Genomic DNA, 26,953 nt, shown 5'->3' with positions numbered 1-26,953 from the left:
TTATCACGTTTTTGTTTAAAACATGAAATTATTGTGTTAAAAGTACATGATATTCTTTTATTAATCTAATAACCCCCTAAGTTCATTTTTTTGAGTGTATGCAAAAGGGACCTAATATGTACATACCGCAGTAGTCAACTATAAAGAAAGGCGAATAAAATGGCTGACCACTTGAGGTTACAAGCGAGGTGTTGAGAGTGTTAAAGTAGCATGATGGGACGTAAGGTGTGATCCATGGTAGAGCTGCAGGAGCTGCAGAAAGTCACGGCTCAGGTGGGCGGAATCTGACAACAAGATAACCACGAGGTTTGCTGTGAACTCGATAAATCTGAAATTTGTGGACGAGTGGTAAAATAAAAGAATCTTTTGATAGAAAGCCTTATAAAAATATATGGTAATACAAGGTATGTTTGACATGAGCTATATGTTTGGAAGGACACCAACTCTGCACATCACCATGAACACACCAGTCTCCACTTTGAAGATTGCAATGATGTCATCATGCTTTGAGAATGCATTTCTTCAGAAGGAACAGAGAACCTGGTTTGAGTTGACAGGAAGATAAATGTTCCTAAATATCAGAGAGTCCTGGAAGGAAACAAGTTAGAGGCTGTTAGACAGAGAGAAGGCCGACTTTCCATCAAGACAACAACCTAAAGCCAGGGCTGCAGTGAAATGGTTCATATCAATGCTTATAATAGGTTTTAAAAGTACACTGAAATCCCTGCTGAGCATGGACCTCACTTTTAAAGTCATGTTCCATTTATTTTCCATTTATTTTTAAGAGGCGTCAGTTGAGAGAAACCCTTTTCTTTTCTGTGACCATATTTCTGTCGGCAGATGCTCTCCATCCAGCCTGCCTGAGTTTGAGCTACTTTGGAAAGAGGAATGGGCAAATGGCTAAGTCTCTGAAGCTGTTAGACACATCTCAACTAGAATGTTCAAACCTTGCATTGTCTTTGTCCGATTGTCAACAATTAACGTCATGCTGGTCTATCACAAAACAAAAATAAAGAAAACACATTTAATTTATGTTTGTAATGGGAGATAATGTGAATAAGTTTGAGCAATATGAATACTGTACTTGTATTTTAACCACCAACCATAGATAGATAGATAGATAGATAGATAGATAGATAGATAGATAGATAGATAGATAGATAGATAGACAGATAGACAGATAAATAGATAGATGCAGGCGCGAATCAATTTGACTTTCTGTGTTTAACCCGTGTCCAACCCCGTTATGTCCAGAGGAGTCAAATTCACCCTTTATTCTCCTCTCCATTATGTATTCCTCACACACGGAAAGTATCCGTGTGGCTGTCACTGATATGTGACCTGTGAGTGGTCTCGGAGAGCCCACGTCTCTCGTTGTGGAGCACCAAATGTTCTCTCAGGCATCGGTTTGAAAACAATAGAGGGAAAAACAATAGCAGCGCCGATGCGCCATGTGTCCACGGTTCAAACTGACAGGCATGTACTGGCCACAGAAAAAATCCTGCCTAAGAAGCTGCGCTGTGATAAGGGTGGACTGTTCATTCACTAAGAAAGAAAAAAAAATAGACTAAAAACAAAAGTCGTTTTTATTTAAAGCTCGGCGATCTGTAGTTGAAATGACTGTAATTTGCGGTGAACAAAGACATCTCACTCACCTCAGAAATGCAACATATTGGCGTTCTCTTCTATTGTCATTTTTCGCAGCTCCAAAGCGCAAAAGAAAAAAAAAAGAAAAAAAATCCCCGTCCCTCGTCGAACTTGGTTAGCTTTTCCAGTCCAACATCACGTCTCCAAAGCACGCGGGAAACTCCAGAAACCTCACCAAAGCGAGGATGAAACAAAGCTCAACTCCTCTTCCCTTTCCTTCACTCTTGGCTTCAGTTCCCCACTCTCTGACTGCCTTTCTTTCTCTGCACAGACAGACAGACAGACAGACGCGCAGCCAGTATAGCTACTACCTCATATATTATTAAACACCTTTAATGGACAACTGCGGCGGATGGACGGAGAGGGGGGGTGCAAAAACAAAAAAAAATGGAACGATGCCTTTCGATATTTATTCCGTGTTTACATCATGTACCCAATTATCTCCATTCAGAACCATCAGAATGTGCACTTCCTTTGTGCGCCCAGTCTCCCTCTCTCTCCCTCTCAGCGGGTTGAACCATTCCCTCAGCGCAGTAGGGGGGACGTTAGGATCTATTCATGAGAGTGTATGGGAACGAATGGGTTTGGTGACTCGTGGCCAAATGTTGTTATTGTCGTGGGATAAAGAGATGGGGGAGCTGTGAGGGTGATAGGGGTGGGAAGAAAGTGAGAGAGGGATGGGAGAGGGGATACATGCAAGTAACTGAATTAAAGTGGGAGATTTTTAAGGCAGTAATCTATAGAAATGGAGAACAAAAAGCCAATCTGAACAAATGTTCTGCTTTGGTGTGAAACAGCCCAGCCAGCATGGATAGGTGGGCCCCACTTGGGTTTGATGTGGGCTACATGGGTTATGAGTGGGCATGGGTTTTATCTGGGCTAACTGTATGGGACCGATATGGTAACCTAAAATGGGGCCCACTTGGGCTGGCCCATTTGGGCTAAACATATGGGCCCCATTCAGCATTAATGTGGGCTAACTGTGAATGGGGCAGAAGTGGGCAACACTATGTGGGGCCCATGTAGTTTCGGTATCACGGGCCCAACATGGGAAGCCCATGTGGGCTGACCACACTGAACCCACATGAGATAAGTATGGGCTGACCGTACATGGGTTGGACCTGGGCATGCCTATGTAGGCCCCATTCCTTTTTTATGTGGGCTAACTGGGGATGGGGCAGAAGTGGGCAACACTATGTGGGGCCCATGTAGTTTCAGTATCACGGGCCCAACATGGGAAGCCCATGTGGGCTGACCACATTGAACCCACATGAGATAAGTATGGGCTGACCGTACATGGGTTGGACCTGGGCATGCGTATGTAGGCCCCATTCCTTTTTTATGTGGGCTAACTGGGGATGGGGCAGAAGTGGGCAACATTATGTGGGGCCCATGTAGTTTCGGTATCACGGGCCCAACATGGGAAGCCCATTTGGGCTGACCACACTGAACCCACATGAGATAAGTATGGGCTGACCGTACATGGGTTGGACCTGGGCATGCCTATGTAGGCCCCATTCCTTTTTTATGTGGGCTAACTGGGGATGGGGCAGAAGTGGGCAACACTATGTGGGGCCCATGTAGTTTCGGTATCACGGGCCCAACATGGGAAGCCCATGTGGGCTGACCACACTGAACCCACATGAGATAAGTATGGGCTGACCGTACATGGGTTGGACCTGGGCATGCCTATGTAGGCCCCATTCCATTTTTATGTGGGCTAACTGGGGATGGGGCAGAAGTGGGCAACACTATGTGGGGCCCATGTAGTTTCAGTATCACGGGCCCAACATGGGAAGCCCATGTGGGCTGACCACATTGAACCCACATGAGATAAGTATGGGCTGACCGTACATGGGTTGGACCTGGGCATGCGTATGTAGGCCCCATTCCTTTTTTATGTGGGCTAACTGGGGATGGGGCAGAAGTGGGCAACACTATGTGGGGCCCATGTAGTTTCGGTATCACGGGCCCAACATGGGAAGCCCATTTGGGCTGACCACACTGAACCCACATGAGATAAGTATGGGCTGACCGTACATGGGTTGGACCTGGGCATGCCTATGTAGGCCCCATTCCTTTTTTATGTGGGCTAACTGGGGATGGGGCAGAAGTGGGCAACACTATGTGGGGCCCATGTAGTTTCGGTATCACGGGCCCAACATGGGAAGCCCATGTGGGCTGACCACACTGAACCCACATGAGATAAGTATGGGCTGACCGTACATGGGTTGGACCTGGGCATGCGTATGTAGGCCCCATTCCTTTTTTATGTGGGCTAACTGGGGATGGGGCAGAAGTGGGCAACACTATGTGGGGCCCATGTAGTTTCAGTATCACGGGCCCAACATGGGAAGCCCATGTGGGCTGACCACACTGAACCCACATGAGATAAGTATGGGCTGACCGTACATGGGTTGGACCTGGGCCTGCCTATGTAGGCCCCATTCCTTTTTTATGTGGGCTAACTGGGGATGGGGCAGAAGTGGGCAACACTATGTGGGGCCCATGTAGTTTCGGTATCACGGGCCCAACATGGGAAGCCCATTTGGGCTGACCACACTGAACCCACATGAGATAAGTATGGGCTGACTGTACATGGGTTGGACCTGGGCATGCCTATGTAGGCCCCATTCCTTTTTTATGTGGGCTAACTGGGGATGGGGCAGAAGTGGGCAACACTATGTGGGGCCCATGTAGTTTCGGTATCACGGGCCCAACATGGGAAGCCCATGTGGGCTGACCACACTGAACCCACATGAGATAAGTATGGGCTGACCGTACATGGGTTGGACCTGGGCATGCGTATGTAGGCCCCATTCCTTTTTTATGTGGGCTAACTGGGGATGGGGCAGAAGTGGGCAACACTATGTGGGGCCCATGTAGTTTCAGTATCACGGGCCCAACATGGGAAGCCCATGTGGGCTGACCACACTGAACCCACATGAGATAAGTATGGGCTGACCGTACATGGGTTGGACCTGGGCCTGCCTATGTAGGCCCCATTCCATTTTTATGTGGGCTAACTGGGGATGGGGCAGAAGTGGGCAACACTATGTGGGGCCCATGTAGTTTCAGTATCATGGGCCCAACATGGGAAGCCCATGTTGGTTGACTGCATAGAAACCAGATAAGTATGGGCTGACCGTACATGGGTTGGACCTGGGCAGGAAAATGTAGACCCTAATCCTATTTTATGTGGGCTAACTGGGGATTGGGCAGAAATGGGCAACACTATGTGGGACCCATATGGGCTGACTGCATTGAACCCACATGACATAAGCACGGGCTGACTGTACATGGGTTGGGCCTGGGCATACATATGTAGGCCCCATTCCATTTTTATGTGGGCTAACTGGGGATGGGGCAAAAATGGGCAACACTATGTGGGGCCCATGTAGTTTCAGTATCATGGGCCCAACATGGGAAGCCCATGTGGGCTGACCACACTGAACCCACATGAGATAAGTATGGGCTGACCGTACATGGGTTGGACCTGGGCATGCGTATGTAGGCCCCATTCCTTTTTTATGTGGGCTAACTGGGGATGGGGCAAAAATGGGCAACACTATGTGGGGCCCATGTAGTTTCAGTATCATGGGCCCAACATGGGAAGCCCATGTGGGCTGACCACACTGAACCCACATGACATAAGCATGGGCTGACCATACATGGGTTAGACCTGGGCAGGAAAATGTAGACCTAAATCCTTTTTCATGTGGGGTAATGGGAAAATTTTTTTTAAATCTGATTAGACAATGTGGTTACCCTGTCACTTTTAAACTTTTTACTATATGTCAAAAGCAAAAGCTGCAAGAGCAAGATTATAAAAACTTTGAAAAAAATTATGAGATGTCAGATTGATGGCCTTTAGCTAAGGAAATTGTTACTCAGTTGGCCTGTATTGGAGCTGATAAAAGGTAAATTGTTGAAGCAATTGTATAAGCTTTCTACAAAATGAAAAGCTCTCCTTGGATGGTTACCTCGTCTTGGAGGTCATAAAGAGGTATTGTATTTGAACCATGCTCACTACATGATTTCTGTGTCTGGCTCATTTACTAACACCGACATTACACTAGGGTTCCAGAAGACCAAAATATGCTTCAATGCTTTATTTTTTAAACCAGTTCAGTATTGTTCAAGCTACACTTTGAAGTCCTAGCATTTTACTTTTTATTATTTTACACTAGAACAGTCCAGATGTCCTAACATTTTTGTGACATTATCTGTTAAATATGCATAATCTTCTGCTGCTCACTCAAAATAGGTAATGGTTCAGAGTGGACTTTTGTCCTTGCTTCTTTTTTTAAATGTAATTTAATTTTATTTTATTATCAATAGGATGTTCAGACATCCAAAGTGTTCATTGCAGCTTTTTCACAGAAGGACTTAATTCTTATTTGGAGAAATAGTTCAGATCAGATCATCGTGAAAAATATTACAAAATGTTTAGAAAATGAATTCAAACAAAACTCAAGTGAGAAAGACAAGAGTAAAATTTTTAGCATCTGTTTTTTCATCTGTAAACATTTTCCAAGTTGTCAGCATAAATAAAATAAAAAAACTAAACATTTCTATTAATGATTATTTTTTATATCTTTTAATCTTTTTTCAATAATCTTTTTAACCTTTTTGTTCATTTTTTCTCTGGCACCGTTGCCAATAAAGGTTGGTGAATTGAAGTAGATACTTTACACATCCACTAAAGAAAGTAGTTCCAAAACACATTTGAATAAGGACGACTATATTTATTTATTTTTATTGAGAAAATTTGTGAGTGCTACATCGGTTTTACATTTGTTAAACCGATGTATTACTCTCAAAATTAATCTCGTGTTTCTTGGAGAACGTACAATTGTTAACTGCGGATGGATATGCGGTTTCAAAATCAAACGTAGTCCCATCAGTCCGTTGGCGCGGAGTCTGCAGGTTCGCTGGCCTTCTACTAAAGAATCTGTAAGTACACTTCTGTCTGTTTTGTCTGTATTGTATCAAATTTTAGGGAGAGATTTTAAATCGCTAGTTAAAACATTTGTTGCTCGTAATGGTTCGGATGACCGGAGTACCCCGAAAGACCTAATTAGTTGTTTCTTCTTTTTTTTGGCTTTTTTTTTGTTTTTCTTTTAGGTGATTTTTTTTATATTGTTAAAACACACACAATAAGTCATTTGCCATTATTGAGGTAAGAATATTTGGATGCAGAGCGATTTCAAACTGTTCTGGGCCAGATCATTTTCAAATACGCTGCGGCGCCATTCACCGGTAAATTTGAGCGCCAACGCGGCAGAATAAAATCGGTTCACTAATGAATCTACGTTGCTAGCAGAGGTTGCTTTTAAAGTACCTTGACACGATAAAACCACTTACATTATTTATAAAGAGTAACTACTTCGCTTTCATTCTGTGTACATGGGTTTTTAACAATCTTTCTCGCAGCCAATTAAGCCAGCATGCATAGCTGGGATCCATTAATTGTGCATTTTTAATTATTATTATATTTTTTTCTTCATGAAACTGCATTGAATCGTGTCGTTATGGGCTAGATAGGTAATGATGAATGGGCATGGGTTTTGTCTGGGCTAACTACAGGAGGCCCATATGTTTAACCTAAAATGGGACCGTCAGCCCATTTGGGCTAAATGTAGACTGTATTCAGCATTATTGTGGGCTAACTGAGAATGGGACAGAAATGGGCAACACGAAATGGGGCCCATGTGGTTTCAGTATATTTGGCATAAAAGCTTTTTTGTAAATAGAATGAAGGCATAGTAGTAAATATTTTAAAATCATGTTTGTTTTATTGTGTAAGTGACATTTTAAAGCGTTTTATTCTGTCATCGTTTGACTGCAAAAAACATGACAAGTGGGTGTTTAGGTCTCAACTAGCCATTTGTTTGGTCAATGCAAATGGGAGCTTTAGATTTACCAATGTTTTAATACTTTTTAAAAAATTATTTTCTACAGACTACTATGGAGAAGCGTGAAGAAGGCTTGCAAGGGCAGAAGTGACATCAGATCTTCAAAGAGATAATGATATTCCAGAAAAGCGACGTAGAAGGTAACGTGGAACAGGGACTTCTGTAACACACAACTCTAGATCAGTGGTTCTTAACCTGGGTTCGATTGAACCCCAGGGGTTCGGCGGAGCCTCTGCCGCGGAGGGAAAAAAAACTTGTGTAAAGTCGTGATGCGCCGCTTTGCCATCATTTGCTGCGGAGGATCACGTTACATTGCTTAGCCAATCAGTGCTGCGGAGGAGCGCAGGGATGGGGCAAGGAGGGGGGGGGGGGGTTCGGTGAATGCGCATATGAAACTGGGGGGTTCGGTACCTCAAAAAAGGCTAAGAACCACTGCTCTAGATCTTCTGTCTCCCTGGTTGTCATTTGAGCTGCTCTCAGTTCTTTTACCCATTTGGTTCTCCTTGCTTTACTTTTTCCTTCTAATCCTTCAAAATTTATTGACTTAAATTGATACAGACATTAACAATTGGCATTTTGTTCATGTATAAAAAGTAAGCTTATAAACTATATATGTGTGAAACAATATATAGCTTATAACAAATCAATTAATAAAAACTAAATGTATCATGTGTCCTGATTTTAAAATGTTGTCTTGTAATTGTCATTATACTTAAGGTTGTCATGGTTGCAGAAATTGGAGGAGGGTCCTTAGATGATGCAGTACAACAAGCTGTGCGATTCCTCATGTCCCCTGAATTGGCCCTCCAGTTCAACCTGTTTGGCCGACATAGGAAACAAGTTCCGGGACCTGCGTCTCTGATGTTTTGTATGGTAAAGATCAGTTTTTATATTCACGTTTTTTCTTGAACATTTGTTAATTTTGGTTGTCTTATGCCTTTTGTTCATTTTTAGTAATCTTTTTTTTTTTTTCTTAAGATTAAAAACTGAGACTTCAATTTTTGGTTTAATTCACATAGTATTCTTTCACTGTGCTCTCAAGAACTTAAAGATTTGATTGCTGACAAAATTTGAAGGTAATATTGTTTGCATTTCAAACAGTATTAACAAAATATACAAGACCATGATAGAACCTTTATGTCAGTAGTTGATTTATATACATTAATATATTTTAAATTTACAATAAGAATATAGTGTGTGTACTAGGGATGCTCCGATCAGGTTTTTTGCTTCCAATTCTGATACCGATCACCCATGGGGCTCATCTCTGCCGATCATCTGGATTGGCTGTTATTTTTTCACTTTAGGTATAAATGATAACATGTTATCTGGCAAAATTAAAAAGTCTGCGCAGTGTGACGGAAAGAGTAGATCAGCTGCACACACAGGCTGCGAATGAGATACAGGTGATCTGCAACAAGAGGCCGTGATCAGCGATCACCAATCAAACACATTTTCACGGAAATTAACCGATTATGATTGCTGATCGATCTGCACACCTCTATGTACATAATAATAATGACTCCAGAGTGCTTTGATTTTGGCAGATCCCTGCAAGCATTTCTGCCCCTTGAAGGGGAAGAGATGCACATTTCATTAATGTTACATTGTACTAAAAGTAAAACACTAATGCAATTTCTACCTTTGCTTGTTTTTTAGGGGCACTTAAAAGAAATGGATCCATCCACGGAATCACACAAAGATACGGAAAAGGCACTCGAAGTGGGTTACTGGAGCCCCGGACAGAGGTGGAAATAGAAAAGTTAGAGCGACTAGAGCCAGCTCAGACTCAGGTGGGCAGGTTCCAAGATGGACAGTTACAATGATGTATGAGAGCTTTCAAGTGTGGCATATAGGTTATTAAAAATATTTGACAAAAATGTAGTGTGAAAGAGCTATGTAGGTGTGTGTGTGTGTGTGTTGATATATATTTATATGTATTTATATATAGATGTACAGATCTATCTATATAGTTGCATATCTAGATATAGATCTATATACATTTATGTATCTATACATATTTACATAACTAGATGCATAGTTATCTAGATAACAAGATATAGTTATTTAGAAATATAACTAGATATATAGATCTATATATATAGAGATAAATATATATTTACATAGCTAGAAATCTAGTTATATAGATAATTATATATCTACATATAGATCTATGTTTATACATTTGTTATATTAAACTAGTTTCTGTTATTTTCAAATCTGCCATATGAATAATTTTGTAGATTTCTTTTGCCAGTGCATTTCTTGTGGCATCATTTGCTCTGTGTCAATAAAGCTCTTATAATTGACGAGTTAAAAAAACTGAATATTTTAAATTACCAAATAAAAACCTTGACCAAAAGACATTTTTCATCTCTTTTTCTTTAATGCAGGTTTTGTGCTAAAGCATTTTAATACTTTGGTTTGTTGATTAAGATTGTATATCTATTAATGTAATTCACTTTCAGGTTAGGTGAGAAAGACCCCATTGTTCCTACTGGAATGAGGCATCTGGGCCCCACTGAAAACCCAGTCAGCACCCATTTAAATCTACCTGGGCAAACCCATGTGGGGCCACCATGGAACCCGTGGACAAACCCACTTGGTACCCATATTCTAGCCCAGTTTAGACCCAGTTGGGGCCCAGGTAAAAATGAAAGCTCCCAAGTGGGGCCAAGATGGGCCTCATGTAAGTTACCCATCTGGGCCCCACTGAAAACCCAGTCAGCACCCATTTAAATCTACCTGGGCAAACCCATATGGGGCCACCATGGAACCCGTGGACAAACCCACTTGGTGCCCATATTCTAGCCCAGTTTAGACCCAGTTGGGGCCCAGGTAAAAATGAAAGCTCCCAAGTGGGGCCAAGATGGGCCTCATGTAAGTTACCCATCTGGGCCCCACTGAAAACCCAGTCAGCACCCATTTAAATCTACCTGGGCAAATCCATATGGGGCCACCATGGAACCCGTGGACAAACCCACTTGGTACCCATATTCTAGCCCAGTTTAGACCCAGTTGGGGCCCAGGTAAAAATTAATGAAAGCTCCCAAGTGGGGCCCAGATGGGCCTCATGTAAGTTACCCATCTGGGCCCCACTCAAAACCCAGTCAGCACCCATTTAAATTACCTGGGCAAACCCATGTGGGGCCACCATGGAACCCGTGGACAAACCCACTTGGTACCCATATTCTAGCCCAGTTTAGACCCAGTTGGGGCCCAGGTAAAAATTAATGAAAGCTCCCAAGTGGGGCCCAGATGGGCCTCATGTAAGTTACCCATCTGGGCCCCACTCAAAACCCAGTCAGCACCCATTTAAATCTACCTGGGCAAACCCATATGGGGCCACCATGGAACCCGTGGACAAACCCACTTGGTACCCATATTCTAGCCCAGTTTAGACCCAGTTGGGGCCCAGGTAAAAATTAATGAAAGCTCCCAAGTGGGGCCCAGATGGGCCTCATGTAAGTTACCCATCTGGGCCCCACTCAAAACCCAGTCAGCACCCATTTAAATTACCTGGGCAAACCCATGTGGGGCCACCATGGAACCCGTGGACAAACCCACTTGGTACCCATATTCTAGCCCAGTTTAGACCCAGTTGGGGCCCAGGTAAAAATTAATGAAAGCTCCCAAGTGGGGCCCAGATGGGCCTCATGTAAGTTACCCATCTGGGCCCCACTCAAAACCCAGTCAGCACCCATTTAAATTACCTGGGCAAACCCATGTGGGGCCACCATGGAACCCGCGGACAAACCCACTTGGTACCCATATTCTAGCCCAGTTTAGACCCAGTTGGGGCCCAGGTAAAAATTAATGAAAGCTCCCAAGTGGGGCCCAGATGGGCCTCATGTAAGTTACCCATCTGGGCCCCACTCAAAACCCAGTCAGCACCCATTTAAATCTAACTGGGCAAACCCATGTGGGGCCACCATGGAACCCGCGGACAAACCCACTTGGTACCCATATTCTAGCCCAGTTTAGACCCAGTTGGGGCCCAGGTAAAAATTAATGAAAGCTCCCAAGTGGGGCCCAGATGGGCCTCATGTAAGTTACCCATCTGGGCCCCACTCAAAACCCAGTCAGCACCCATTTAAATTACCTGGGCAAACCCATGTGGGGCCACCATGGAACCCGCGGACAAACCCACTTGGTACCCATATTCTAGCCCAGTTTAGACCCAGTTGGGGCCCAGGTAAAAATTAATGAAAGCTCCCAAGTGGGGCCCAGATGGGCCTCATGTAAGTTACCCATCTGGGCCCCACTCAAAACCCAGTCAGCACCCATTTAAATCTAACTGGGCAAACCCATGTGGGGCCACCATGGAACCCGCGGACAAACCCATTTGGGGCCCATATTGGCAGCCCACTTTTATCCCATATGGGGCCCACATGGGTATGCTGGCTGGGAGGTTCCGTCTTTCTTTGTTGTTGTTTTCTTACACTGCGTCATACTGGAGACTGGGTGATACCCTGAAACGACGCCTTCACACACCATTTGTTTTCCCCCGCCTCTCATGTATAAACAGAGGTTCTCTCTAGCATCCTGTCAAGCTCCACTGTGGAACACATTTATAATTACACCCCGCATCCTCACGGTGGAGACGTAAAAAAACCAAACAGACTGCTGCCTGTCTGTTCCTGTGAGTTCAGGACCTAGGAGAGCTCCAATTTAACTCAACTCCACCTGTTTACCAGTAGCGCTACCAATGGATAATGGAAACACCCGCAAATGTGGTGCCCTTCTTTCAGGCAGCATATGTAAAATTCAAATGTATTTATTTTTGGTTTCCAGTGCTTCTGTTGTCTATCTACACCTAAAAGTTTAGATTTCATACACAGAACTCCATAGAATTTCATCACTTGACTATTAAATAGATCAACCATCGTGGACTTTCGCTTGTTGTACTCTTTTCCGTCTGATCACACTGCTTGTTCTGTCTGTTCCACCCCACAATAAATTAAAGGTTGGGGAAAACAAGTGACGTGCTGGTAGCGCCCCCTCCTGGAGAATAGTTCGCTACTTGTTTGGAAGTGTACATTTTGAACAAGATCAAACCTGTTGTTTTGTTGAACTTGCTTCAATACTGACCCTATTAGAAAAGACAGCGGGGGTTCAAAGTGCTGCTTGATGAGAAAGCGGAGCTGTCAGCTCGTGTGGTGCTGAAGCAGGTTTTTATTCTTGAGCTGCTGGGACATCAGTCTTAATTATTATCAACCTGACGCAAGAACGTTGTGAAAATAAAAAATAAATAAATAAAAAATAAATAAATAAAACGAATGGACGTTAGCAGAATATAAAACATATAAAAATCATAGAGTATTTTACAGGTTTCAGTTACACTTTAAATCTATTCTGATCGAACTGCAATTCTTTCTAACCTGTGCTTTTCGAAAACACATATTTTATACAGCTATACTTGAATAGCTTGTTTAAATATGTTTTAGGGAATTCAAATAACCGATTCATTTAACAGATGAGTTGCTCTTTAGAGACAGCCTACTTTAGGAAAAAAAAAAAAGCCTGTCATGATCCTTCATGTTATATAATATTAATAGCTGACTCAAGCTGTAATGCCGCACTACTACCGTAAAAAAAAAAAAAAACTGATAAAAACAGTTCATGTTCACTTTAGATTTTGAAAGGAAATTAATACCTCTTCGCTCTCGCTTCAAATTTTTATAAAAGTAAAAACAGAGTTCATGAATTTTCCCTGTCTGTTTGTATTTTGCGTACGTTTACATAGGTGTTCAGTTTTTCCGTGCAGACAAGAGGAAAAACGAGAGTATCTGTACCTTTAAGATCATCGCTCAGCATCCTCCTCCTCTGTCAGGGACGCGCGCACACGTACAACAGCCCAACATTACAGAGAACAGGCTACAATCACGCTTTGCCCACACATCATCATCATTATTATATAGAAGGGGGGGGGGGGAATCATCTCCAATTTGCATTTGTCATCGTCTTTTTCCTATTTGGACATTGATGCATTTGCCTCAGCGGTCGCCGTAGCGGTCCAAGCGATCAATTTCCTTCCCTCCTGCATCCAAAGACTGATCTGCGCTGCAAGATGGCTGAGCTGAATTTGGGGAAGGGGCTGACAGCTGGGAAAGTGGCCAGCAACGTTCAGAAAAAGCTCACCAGAGCCCAGGAAAAGGTAATATGTGCCCCGCCATCTGCCTGTTTAAAAAAAAATAAAAAATACATGGGGAATTATGGTGGTTAGGCCTTTTACGCGCTACGGAGCAGCGCTGCCGCATCCTCTGCTGAGGCGCAGTGTCGCATCACGACATCATAATAAGAACAAGGATGATGTGTTTGTGGTTGTTCGTTTTAAATATGTCCTGTCCTTAAATATTCTATCGATGGACACGTGCAAATTGCTTATAAAGTGCATCTCAGTGTAGGCTCACGCATATTTTAGTCTTATATGCCTGGTATTTTAAAAACCCGATGGTATACAAACAGCTAAACGAGTGGATTTTTCTCATTTAAGCTCCACTCGTGTACACTGTGTATCATTTCAGCATTAAACACTTACGCTTTCTGCAGGAAGTGACATATAATAGGCCTGTGCTTTCAAGCACCTGCACGTTGCGCAGAATGAATGCGAGGTGGCGCTGTTGGTCATCCAAAACACATGTATAAATAGGAACAGGGCAGATGTTTTGCTACTTTATCTATGCAGGACGACTGCGCATTTTCCCGTTTAATGTAATTGAGTGTTTATTATGTGCCTAGATGTCCTTCACTGTCATATGCCTTGCAAAAATAGTAAAACCTTATTAACATATTTGCATGTTGCCACAAAACAACAAATGCTAATGTATTCTGGTGGGATTTTATGTGATAAATTGACGCAAATAACTGCCTAACTGTACAAATAAGTTGCTTTAATGAAAAAGAAAAAAAAAACTCTGAAAACTGTGACATGCATTTATATTCTGCCCTTTGGCTACAATTCATAAAATCCAGTAACCAAATGCACCCACAGTCACTCAATTAGTTAACAAAGTCCATTTGTGGCATCAGAGATTTGTTTTAGAGAGCATTTGTGAACAAATTAATCATTGAACACAGTTACATTTATTAAACTAAAATGGTATGACATAAATGCAAATATACTAAGTATGGTGATCCACAAGGCCGGCGGTCCTGGCAAGGAGAACATTCATCAGAAACAACCAACTTCTCCATGAAATCTCTAGAGGAGGAGCAGTGAGCTATAGTTCAGGTAGCTGTTGTGGAAAAAAGTAAACATTATAATGCTCCATATAAATCTAATTTTTATGAAAATCTGCAAAGAAGACATTCAATTTTCAAAAGAAGCCAGTAGACTACCCATTTGCAGTTTTCCACAAAGTCATGAAGTTTACACACTAAGCAAGTACATACATTTCATGGGTCAAAAAAGGGCAAAACATTTCAGCCAACAAGCAAAGTGTTATACATGGCAGAAAACTAACTGCACATCACCCACCATCTCCTCTGTGGCATACTGTGGTTGCCATATGCTGTGGAGATGCCGAATCCCAAACATAATTCAAATTGGAAAACGTGCACAAAATTTAAAAACATCTCTATTTACAGACACTCTTCATCCAGTCTGACTGAGGTTGACCTGTTCATCACAAATCAACGGGGAAAATGTTCCCTCTCTGGATGTGCACAGCTTGTATAGACATACTGCAGAGAATTTGCAGCTGTAATTACAGAAAAAGATGACTATGCAATCCATCATAGTCAGTTCTTGTGAGCGCACAAGTGTAGCTCAGCTCTTCTCTTTTTACATTTTGAAAATATCTGTCTTATTTTTTTCCACTCTACATTTATATGCTGCTTTGTGTTGTCAATCACATAAAATCCAATTAAAATGCATCAAGGTTTGTGGTGGTTACATGCCCTCTCAATGTTATGCTTACTGATCCATCTAATGTTATCATTTCCCTGGTTTTGATCACTCATTTCTTTGTTTGACAGGTTCTACAGAAGCTTGGCAAAGCAGATGAGACCAAAGATGCTGCTTTTGAGGAGTGGGTCATCAACTTCAACAAGCAATATGTGAGCCTACATGCATACACTTCGTTATATGTGCAAGTTACTGAATAAATCAGTGCAACATTAGTTAAACAGCTGTGACACATATTTTAACTATGGACTTATGTTAAACCTCATCCTCAGACTGAAGGCAGCAAACTCCAGAGGGACCTAAGAGCATACCTTGAGGCAGTTAGAGGTACGGTCACATCCATCCAAGTCAAGCAAGTCTGACCATCAATGGGGGAAAGAAAAAAATCACTTCCGCTTATTTGCTTTTTGTTCATGTGTTTTAGCTATGCACGAGTCCTCCAAGAATCTACAGGCATGTCTAGGTGACATGTATGAGCCGGACTGGTATGGCAAGAATGAAGTGGATTCTATTCTGGAGGTCAGAAATGATTTTTCTTTATTGTGCTGAAGTACACCACAATGGTCTTTGTGTCTGCATGAGGAGATGAATTTCTTTTCACTCAGAGGTCAGAACTAACATTAGCAGACTAGGTGTGAAAAATCTATCCTGCTGGCTACTACAAAGATTCTGGCTAGCAACAGCTGCAAAAACCAGTGTAAAGCAGAGGTGTAGATGGCTAGAAATACATGGGGCATTCATTTTAGTTTTATTTATTTAGCAGCATAATATTCTATGAATCATTTTTACAGCATTTACAATATTGAATTCTAAACATAGCAATGATAAAGACTAAGAAAATGTACGCCACAGATCACTGCAAATATAATTTTATCGAGCAGTAAGAATTTGTGCTTACTGTGAGAGAAAAGAAGGGTCAAGCAATGAAACATGGTGGTCTTAAAATGTAGCAGCAGTACTACAATATATTTTAGAATAATCTGGACTGGCTCTGACTTTGAACAGCAATAAAAGAAATATTTGCATCAGGAAAAATAAAAGGGGTGTCCACTGTTTGATCTTGCATTCATTTTTTGTACAAGGCTAGAGCAACATAGCTGTAGCATGACTTTTATTCACCCCTTAGTTAAAACGCAAAGAAGGAAAATATGCTTTGTATTTAAACGACACAGGAGGAAGGGACATTTGGATACTAAAAGTGGTTGAAACATTGTCAGGGTGGATGGAATAGATGGTTCAATAAAATCTGATGTTTGACATTTTTGTTCAATTTAAATTTGAACAAGGCAATGTGTTTTCTTTGGTGAAGTAAAGAAGATGGACTGATAGCTTTCTAATGTGTTTAAGAGCAGCTCTAGGAGTGTTTACACACCTTAAGCATGCCTGCACTTCAAAAGGAAAGTATTATTTACAATAGCATGATTCCCTGATTCCCAATGCATGTTTGGTTTAAAATGATAGAGGGGAAATAAATAATTTTGTGTTTTACATCAAAATATTAAAAGCAAATACAAGAGGGATCAACAATGCCTCTTTGAAGCCTGACCTAAATAAACAGCGGAGAGGCAGAAGAATTTGTGATAAATTAAGCTATTTTTACAATGTAGTTCTTTTTCTTAGCATTTTAAAACCACATACAAAAAAACATGATCAAAAAAAAAAAAAAAGACTGACCATGCCGCTCCTCATGACTTTGTAAATGTGCAACACTGATATTAGATTCTAACGGCATGCCTTCTGTTATTGTTAATGACTGTGCATGTCAATCCATCATGCAGGACTGTGATGTGCTTTGGACTGATTACCATCAGAAGTTGGTTGATCACGCTCTGATCTCCATGGATACCTACCTGGGTCAGTTCCCTGATATTAAGGTAAGCTGTGAATTCATGACCTCAACCCAGGATTCGTTGCATTAGTCGCCGATCCACTGGCACCCTGGATTGATTTGAATGTAATTCGTAAACCCAGAGTATTATAGATGAAGCAGGCTATGCATATTTTACTAAACTGAGATCCAAGTAAAGAGTAAAACTTGTACTGATGAAGGTTCTGTCTGCAGCTCAACACTTACTGTAGTTTTTTTCTTTCTTTCTTTCTTTCGCACTGCATGCTGGGAGTTGGTGGAGGAGCGTGTGGAGAGAGAGCTGGGAGATTGAGAATTTCTAACTTGTTTGTTCTATGTTTGTTGGGTTTTCTTTAAGTTTTGTTCTTAAAATAGGGTGGTTGTAGAGTTGGGTTGAGTGTAATTGGTTACTTTTCTGTGAGTAACACCGGCATTTTTGCCTTTTTGGCAAAATGCCGGAAATGGATTTGACCAAACTTACGAGACAACATGGTTTTGAAGATCTTACCCATTAGTCCCACTATGACAGTAGAGGATTGTAGTTTGGCGGTGGGAGAAGTTGTAGGTTGTAGCAGCATTAAATCTGCTGCTCGGATGAACAGCGCTGTGGTTATTTTTGTTGACAGCGTGGAGAAGGCAAACAAAGTGATTGAGAAAGGCATTATTGTGAATGATGTTTTTTTGTCCGTTTCCCCTTTGAGTATGCCAGCTAAAAAAGTTACGATTGGGAATATACCCCCGTTCATTAGTGATGAATTGTTGGTGAGAGAATTGTCGCGGCATGGAAAAATTGTTTCCGCGATCAGAAAAATGCCGTCAGGTTGTAAGTCTCCATAGTTGAAGCACGTTGTTTCTCACAGACGGCAAGTCCTAATGATTCTGAATAAAAAGAATGAAGATCTTAACTTGGTGCTTAATGTGCGAGTGGATGAGTTTGATTACGCTATTTATGTAAACTCGGGCACTTTGGTGTGTTTTGGTTGCGGGGAAGTCGGTCACTTGGTTCGGGCGTGTCCTGGAAAAAAAACAATCATCTGAGAATGCGGAGCAAATTCAAGATAAAGAAGGTGAAAATTTACCAAATCAAGCTGAGGCTACAAGTTCAGAGAGTGTAGAGATAAGAGATACAGAAGGGCAGATGTCTGAAAATAATGCTCAAAGTGAAAGAGAAGTGCTTGAAAAAGATGTGCTAGAGGATGATGAACCGATCTTGAAAAATCAAATGGTGAATGATTCACAAGAAAAGCAGGAAGATGACAGTGTAGAGGAACAAAGTCAAAGTTTACTAATGCCTCTTCAGAGAAAAACAAATGCTGAAGAAACAGTGGTGGAGGGATGCAGTCAAACACCAGAGGAAGGGGGTTTTGAAATGTCTAGAAAAAGAAAAGTTTCTGAAAGTTTTGTTGGTTCTCAAACCGAAATTGATGTGGGAGATACAGAATTGGAATGTTCAGGAAAAGTTTTAGAATCAGAAAGCAATATGGATGAGGAAGAGGAAGGTGATGATGAAAGTTGGACTGAAGACAGTTTGGCCAGTTTCTTTTCACCTGGTCTAAGTAAACACAGGAAAGGTTATGGTGTGCAAAATGTTAAACATTTTTTGAGAGTTACAAAGAATATGAAAAATGTGAGAGTTGAAGATTTCTTTCCAGACAAGAAACTGTTTCTTATGCATGTGAGATCACAGTTGAACAGTAAGAGAAAAGGAGGGTATGATGAAAAAGAAGTTTACCGGTTAAAAAAATTGATCGGGAAACTTAAGCAAGAATTCAACAAAGATGATGAGTTTGAAGTTTAAATGTTTATTTTTTATTTTACTGTTAGTCCTTCCATCTTTGGTAATGAATGACTTCAGAGTTTCTACATTGAATCTGAATGGAGCCAGAGATGTGAGGAAAAGAGTGAGTGTGTTTGATTTAATGAATTTAAAACGTATAAATGTGCTAATGGTACAAGAAACACACAGTGATTGTTTAAATGAAATAGATTGGAGGAGAGAATGGGGAGGAGAAATTATTTTAAGTCATTTAAACCAGGCCAGTGGAGGAGTTGCAATTTTGTTCTCAAAAAATTTTCTACCAGTGTCTTATGAGTTTGAGGAGGTGATCAAGGGTAGATTATTGGTGGTGAAAGCAAAATATGAATGTTTTAATATTGTGTTTGTAAATGTGTATGCTCCAAATACAAGACGAGAGAGGGTTTTTTTCTACATAAACTTGAAGATGTTTTATGTAAATGTGACATGGATGATTTTCTTTTTTTGGGGGGAGACTTTAACTGTACAGAAAACGATCAGTTGGATAGGAATCATTTTGAACCTCATCCAGCTTCGACAACTCTCTTAAAACATTTGATTGATGTGTTTTCTTTGGTTGATGTTTGGAGAGAAATGCATACTCAAAAAAGACAGTATACTTGGGCTAGAAATACAGATAATTTCTTTTCTGCAGCGAGGTTGGATAGAATGTATAGTTTTAGACATAATTTTGGAATTTTTAAAAATTGTAACATTCATCCTGTAAGTTTTTCAGATCATGCGTTGGTTTCTTGTAGTGTTTTTATTGCCAACATCAAACATAAGTCTGCCTATTGGCATTTTAATTCTGCTTTGTTATTGGACACTAATTTTAAGGAGGCTTTTATTTTTTTTTGGAGAGTGCACAAAACCAGAAAAGAGGATTTTGTATCTTTAAGGCAGTGGTGGGATCGTGGGAAGGTTGAAATTAAGGAACTATGTCAACAGTACACTGTCAATGTTTCATCTAGTTTAACCAAGTCTATTAGAGATCTGGAGATTGAAATAATGGAGTTGCAGGCTTCTGCACAATCCACAGGAGATCGAGGTTGTTTTGAGAACCTCAAGTCAAAAAAAGCTGCTTTGGCTGATTTGCTGGGTTCAAGGACACAGGGAGCGTTAGTTCGATGCCGTTTTCAGAAAGTTGCTTTAATGGATGCTCCAACCAAGTTTTTCTTCTCATTGGAAAAGAAGCAAGGACAGTGCAAGTTCATGCATGGTTTAAAATCAGCTGCGGATGTTCTTTTGACTGCAGACGGTGACATCAGGCGGAGAGCAGCTGATTTCTATGCAGATCTGTATAGCTCTGAATACATTGAAGATGAAGACAGTTTCAACGACTTTTGCAATGATCTTCCAAGAGTTTCTTCAGATTTTGCCAAGGAGTTGGAGGAATCTATAACTCTTGAGGAGATTCATGCTGCACTGCAAAGTATTAGGGCTGAAACGATTCCTCGAATGATTCGAATACCTCGATTACTAAAATTCCTCGAGGAAAATTTACCTGCCTCGAAGCTTCGTTAATTTATGTTTTATTAGTTAGAGCACCGTGTTCCGGCCGGGACTTCATTTGCGTTGCGCGGAGCTCTCACTTCCGCCTCTGAGTTGTTGACAAAAGCTAAGTCTCAGCGGCATAAAGTCCAATCTTCAAGATTGGCCCATGGGGATTTTATTGATTGATGATAATGCCCGACTTTTTATCGTTTTTGGGGAACCAATAAGCATCCTTAAAATGACTGGGGGAATGCCTGGAGTACGGCAGCATTTCTCCTCCGGGGCTGCTGGTTGAAAGCGAACGGCGGGAAGAGCGCTGAGGTGAGCGGATAGCCTGAACAGGGCGGGCGGCTGAGTAGCTGATGCTTACCGTGTAAATGTAGCTTTACCGACGAACCGCACAATAAATTTCATATCCCGGTCTGAAGAAACGGGTGGCGGAGCGCATCGTACATGGCTGGTAGATGAGTTTCTGAGTGTGACCAGTGAAGGTGTCGTAAATATCCCGTATTGCTTCCCCCCGTGTTCGTCCCCCGGTCTAACGGTTCGTCAGTCCGCTGGTCTATTTCCTCCCCTCCACCCCATCTTACGTTCGTTCATTCGCCCTCTCCTCCCACTCCAGGCGGCATTTCCCGTATTTTCAAACCCAAAGCGTGACAGGTTAGGTGGCAAGGTGAGTTTAATTAATCTATTAAACTCACTGAAGATGAATACATAAACTAAAAGCTGGATTGTAGACATTTTTTATAAGCATATTTGTGAGCCTGCCTCTTTGTTATTAAATTCAATATAATTTCAGATTTTTCTATAACTTTTCTTCTGGTTAACTTAGAAAGTGAGCTATTATTGTTACAGGTTAGTTTTCTAAACTACAAAAAAGCAACTGTTAGGGATGCTCAAATATGAAAAATTGGACTGATATTGATATCTGATAGTAACATCGGTATTATGCCAGATTTACCAATATTTCATTTTATAATTTTTTTTATCCGATTACTCGATTAATTGTAAGAATAATCGATAGATTACTCGATTACTAAAATATTCGTTTACAACAGCCCTAGTATGGAAGGAGGGAAAGCGCCTGGCATCGATGGACTTCCCAGTGAATTTTACAAAGCTTTCTGGTCTGACCTCTGCGTTGACCTGTTGGAAGTTTTTGAGGAGAGTTTTGCTGAAGGATTTCTACCTCAGAGCTGCAGGAGAGCAGTTCTTACGTTGCTGCCAAAGAAAGGTGATCTCCAGGAGATTAAAAACTGGCGACCTGTTTCTCTGTTGTGTACAGACTATAAACTGTTGTCGAAGGTCCTGGCAAACAGACTGAAAAAGGTGATGGATCAAGTTATTCATCAAACACAAACTTATTGTGTCCCTGGTAGATCGATGTTTGATAATATTTCTTTAATTAGAGACATTTTGGACGTCTCCAGATCATTGGGATGTGATGCTGGTTTGGTTTCTTTGGACCAGGAAAAGGCTTTTGACAGAGTTGAGCACAGTTACCTGTGGAAGGTGCTGGATAGGTTTGGTCTCGGCTCTGGATTTATTGCCAAGATTATGGTTCTATATGAAAATATTGAGAGTGTACTGAAAATTAATGGGTGTTTGTGTAAACCTTTTAGAGTCACAAGGGGTGTTCGACAAGGTTGTTCTTTGTCCGGAATGTTATATGCTCTTTCTATTGAACCACTGTTGAAGAAAATCAGGTCACATATTGAGGGACTAGCTTTACCAGGGTGCAATGTATCTTTTTCTTTATCAGCTTATGCTGACGATGTCATTGTTATCGTTAAAAATCAAGAAGAAGTGAATAATCTAGGTAGAATTGTTGATCTATTTTCAAAATTATCAGCCGCTCGTGTCAATTGGGCTAAGAGTGAGGCTCTGGCAATAGGAAGTTGGTTTCTTGGACTTCCTCAGCTTCCAGGTAGTTTGAAATGGAAAAGAGGGGGTTTGAAATATCTTGGTGTATATTTGGGGGACGAGGACACAGAAAAAAAGAATTGGGAGGGAGTGATGGAGAAAGTAGAGGGAAGGTTAAAGAAGTGGAGATGGTTGTTACCGCAGATGTCTTATAGAGGGAGAGTGCTCATCATAAATAATTTAATTGCTTCATTATTGTGGCATAAAGTAGCATGTTTAGAACCACCTGTTGGGTTACTTAATAGAATTCAATCTTGTATGCTTAAGTTTTTTTGGGATGACAAACACTGGGTATCTCAGGCAGTGCTCTTCTTACCTAAAGAGGAAGGTGGGCAGGGGTTGGTTCATCTAGAGAGCAGGACTGCCACGTTCAGGTTACAGTTTATTCAGAAATATCTAATGGGGAGGGAGGAGGATGTTTTTTGGAAACCAATAACAAGCATTGTTTTGAAAAGAATAGGAGGTTTTGATTTAGATGGTTCGTTGTTTTTATTAAACTGCAAACTGCTGTGTTTATATGAAATGTCAATGTTCTATAAAAGTGTGTTTAGGGCATGGACAATTTTTGAATGGAAAAGACTGGAACCAACTGTGTCTTTGTTTTGGCTTCTAGAAGAACCTTTATTTTTTGAGGCACGTTTGGCTTTAGAAGATGAAGTTGGTTTGTCAAGAAGATTACTTCAGAATAAAGTTCTGAAATTAAGACATCTTGTGGAAACGGCTGGACCAGAACTTCAAAACACAGAGGCAACTGCTTCCCTGCTTGGGATAAAATCGATTCGAGTCATGAAGACTATTTTAGACCGGTGGCTTGGAAAACTGACTTTGGATGAGAAACAGATGCTGGTGGACTGTTATAATGGAGAAGAACTCCCTGATTCTACGGATCCTTTTCCAGAGATGGGACTAAATATTGATTTCTCAGATTTGACTGGTCCTCTTTTGTTCACTCAGAAAAATTTTATTTTTTGCATGTTGAATGGAAATTTTTTTTATAAATTGGTTGTTCAAGGGTTGAATAAGAAACAGTTGAGTGGAAGAACTGATACTGTTTGGAGAGATAAGTTCAAAGTAACAGATAATCAGAAACCAATATGGAGGGTTCTTTATAAGCCCCCCTTGAGTAAGAGGGTAAGTGATTTACAGTGGAGGATTCTGCATGGTGCTGTGAGTGTTAACAGCTTTTTGTCAAAATTTAAAAAAGACATAAATGAATTTTGTCCCTTTTGTGAGGAAATAGAAACTATTTTTCATATGTTTCTTGAGTGTAAACGACTTTTATCATTGTTTTTGTTGTTAGAGGATGTTTTTAAAAAATGTGGGGTCTCTTGGTCTGAAGTAGCTTTTATATTTGGTGCAGGTTATACAAAAAAGGAAGCCAATAAGTGGAATTTGTTGAATTTTCTTATTGGACAGGCAAAATTTTCAATTTATATTAGCAGGAAGAATAAGTTAAATGGTGTTATGGCGGAAAAGGTTGACAAGATGTTTATTTTGATGGTGAAAAACAGAGTAAAAGTAGAGTTTATGTTTTTTGCATTGATGAATAACTTAACAGAGTTTTTATCTTTGTGGTGTTTAAATGATGTTGTGTGCTCTGTGGATGATAGAAAGCTAGTCTTTAATTCAATGTTTTTGTGAAAAGTAATCAATGCTGAAATGTATTGTTATTGAAAAATAAATGTGTTGTTAAAAATCAAAAATCTTTCTTTCTTTCTTTCTTTCTTTCTTTCTTTCTTTGTTTCTTTCTTTCTTTCTTTCTTTCTTTCAGGCTCGCATTGCAAAGAGAGACAGGAAGATGGTGGATTACGACAGTGCCAGACATAACTATGCTGCTACACATAAGACTAAGAAAAAAGACGGAGGCATTAAAATTACAAAGGTAAATGTAATTTATGTGTTTCAACATAGATTGCAAATAAAATGAACACAGGCTAATACGTAAATATGTTTCCACTTTTTTAGCCTTCCACCTTGTTGGAAAGAGCCACTCCAGGCTGGGCTCAGGGTATCCTGTCTGCACACAACCTTGCTCAGACCAGTCTCTCCAAGAGCCAGGTACTCTGTAGAGTTTATGGACAGTGAGATTACTTTATAAAGAAATCAGTGATGAACGAGTCCTTATACAAATACTGATATCAGATAGTTGAATTTAACTTGATTTACTATTAAAAATAAAAAAGTGCTAGATAAATTCTCCATTGAATAATGAGTCCATATTGTTTTTGTATAATTTATAAAAAAAAAAAAAATCACATGAACTATTAGCAAGTATGAGTGTGTGCATGAGTAGTGGATGGAAAGTTGCAGCCGCCATCTGGTTGGGTGCAGCACTTCTTGTTATTGACATTTCCAGGATTATGTAATATGCAGTTAAAGAGTATTGTGAACATTTCACCTCATTGTCTGTTGTCTGTGTATCCACTCCTATGTCAACAGATACATAATGAGGAATCAGAGTTGTATTGCAGCTGCATTATTGAGATTTGAAAAACCCTCTTATGAACGTCATGGAAGAAACGTGGTGCAATAGTATTCGTGACTTTTTTTTTTTTTTTTTTACATTGTGATGTAATAACAATGACCTAGTTTGATACTACAGCAGGTAGTACTTTAAAATAATAAAAGAAATATATATTTAATACATACAAACAAATACATTTGAAAAGCTTAGACTGTTCACGAGGCCGCCAGGGATGCAGCATGAGTGAAAACACATAATTAAGTTAACACGTCTTAGCCAACAACGTGGGTGTTTGCTTGTTTGTTTGTGTATTTCAGGCTGAGGAAGAGTTAGAAAGAGCCCAGAAGGTGTTTGAGGAGATTAATCTTGACTTGCAAGAAGAGTTACCTTCACTCTGGAACAGGTGTGTAATTTTTCTGCATACAAGTGCCTGTTTAGATTGTTTTATTTGCTCACTAAGATACCAACCAAATATTAATGCTACAGTTACCCATGTTGGATTCAGCAGTGACATTAATATCTTTTTCTCTCTCTGCTTTCTCCAGTCGTGTTGGATTTTATGTCAGCACCTTCCAGAGTTTGGCGGGCTTTGAGGAGAAGTTTCACAAGGAAATCAGTCGGGTAAGACCCTTCCGCAGACCTCCAGTACAGACAGGGCTCAGGGTGGATACGGGAGTGGATTAGATTACTGACACAGTATATCAGGTGGTAGGTAATGGAAAATGTTGACTACGTGAGACAGAAACAGTCTCGCATCAGTTGATCTAGACATGTTGAAGTGTCTGCAGGTTTTATTCTTCTGTCTTAGCATGAGATGTGTAAATAGTGTCTAATGAACATTGAAAACTAGGCAAGGAAATAAAGGGAGTTACATTTGGCAGTACATTGTCAGAAAATACAAAAGAGAAGAGAAAAAAAGCACAACATAGTAATACTGGTGTCACATGAGGCAAAATACTTTGGAATTATGAAATACTTTTTTGTGTTGCATGTCGCATTTCACACTTTCACTCTCTGATATATTTGCAGTTGGATCAGGATTTGTATGATGTGTTGGAGAAATTGGAGAACAGCGACACAACCAGGTTGGTTTCTCGTATTTTAATAAAACTCCTAAATGCCTTCTAGTGGGTTTGATGAGCAACAATCATGAAACAGTATATAAGGATCAAAAGAAAATACACCCTCAATTTACTGTGTGCTTGACCTCAATGTCAGGAAATATTGGTTCAAGTTGGCCCCATTTCTAGCAAATAAACTGGTGACCTCTAAATGAGTTTAAGCCAAAGCTCAAGCATGAGAAACAGATTCTGCAGTGGCCTCATTTATTAACAAAGATAAAACAAAAGGAGGTTTGTGGAAAGCTAAGTACACTAGTATACTGCCAGCATGCATTTTTTAAAAGACTTTAATAAATAAAACCAAACAAGTGTCAATGTAGTACAAGCAGCTTAGATTATGCCTGAGAGAATTTAAGAATTTTATTTTATTTTTATTTTTTGACAAGAAGCATTGCTTTGTTCCTTGATTTAGATTGGCAGCTCAAATCGTTTTGAAAAACATATCGGAGTAATCATTTTCAGGGTAGTATATCTCTGATTTTGTATTCCTGACCATTGATAGATGAAAAACTCTGGCTGGTCTTTTACCCAGCACAATAATTAGTGGTTTGTGTCATATAAATCAGTTTTTTTTAGACCTTGTTGCTTGTTTGATAAATGTTTATGGATAATGAGGTTATTACATGATTAACGTGAAGAGAAGTTTCACAAAGAAATCAGTTGGGTAAGACCGACTGGTTTCAGTCTTACCCGACACATATCTTACGCAAGGCACGTATCTTGCCATATGTGTCAACTGACACCTGCATTTTATTTTGGTTTAACATGAAAAAAAAAATAGATAGCATTAATAAATACATCTAGCACTGCGAAGAAAGGAAAATCAAGCAGTAACC

At 40.5% G+C, this 26,953-nt stretch overlaps 1 protein-coding gene and 1 long non-coding RNA gene across 4 annotated transcripts in view; both read left to right on the top strand.

Annotated features, from left to right (window-relative positions):
* The first annotated feature begins 4,786 nt into the window (after positions 1–4,786).
* On the top strand, positions 4,787–9,445 carry LOC148160881 (uncharacterized). 2 transcript variants are annotated; one of them, XR_015761745.1, is made up of 4 exons: positions 4,787–6,603; positions 7,612–7,705; positions 8,283–8,438; positions 9,225–9,445. It is a non-coding gene; the product is annotated as an uncharacterized LOC148160881 (long non-coding RNA). The 2 variants fall into 2 exon arrangements; XR_015761744.1 differs by lacking the exon at positions 4,787–6,603 and having other exon boundaries at positions 7,274–7,705.
* A 3,071-nt stretch (positions 9,446–12,516) lies between these two features.
* bin1a (bridging integrator 1a) overlaps positions 12,517–26,953 on the top strand; it is a 28,394-nt gene continuing 13,957 nt past the window's right edge. For both annotated transcript variants that reach the window (XM_014968594.2, XM_088001679.1), the window contains exons 1-10: positions 12,517–13,722; positions 15,546–15,626; positions 15,747–15,801; positions 15,899–15,993; positions 17,253–17,348; positions 24,304–24,414; positions 24,498–24,590; positions 25,314–25,399; positions 25,542–25,617; positions 26,026–26,081. In XM_014968594.2, the coding sequence (XP_014824080.2) occupies positions 13,636–13,722; positions 15,546–15,626; positions 15,747–15,801; positions 15,899–15,993; positions 17,253–17,348; positions 24,304–24,414; positions 24,498–24,590; positions 25,314–25,399; positions 25,542–25,617; positions 26,026–26,081 (836 nt within the window). In that variant the 5' untranslated portion in view covers positions 12,517–13,635. The remainder of the gene's footprint in view (positions 13,723–15,545; positions 15,627–15,746; positions 15,802–15,898; positions 15,994–17,252; positions 17,349–24,303; positions 24,415–24,497; positions 24,591–25,313; positions 25,400–25,541; positions 25,618–26,025; positions 26,082–26,953) is intronic.

The sequence above is a fragment of the Poecilia mexicana genome, unplaced genomic scaffold, assembly GCF_051168715.1.
Source record: "Poecilia mexicana isolate PSO_F unplaced genomic scaffold, ASM5116871v1 scaffold_2, whole genome shotgun sequence".
Classification (NCBI taxonomy): Eukaryota; Metazoa; Chordata; class Actinopteri; order Cyprinodontiformes; family Poeciliidae; genus Poecilia; species Poecilia mexicana.
Note: the sequence above shows the minus strand (reverse complement) of the source record. Positions and strands in the feature narration are given on the sequence as shown.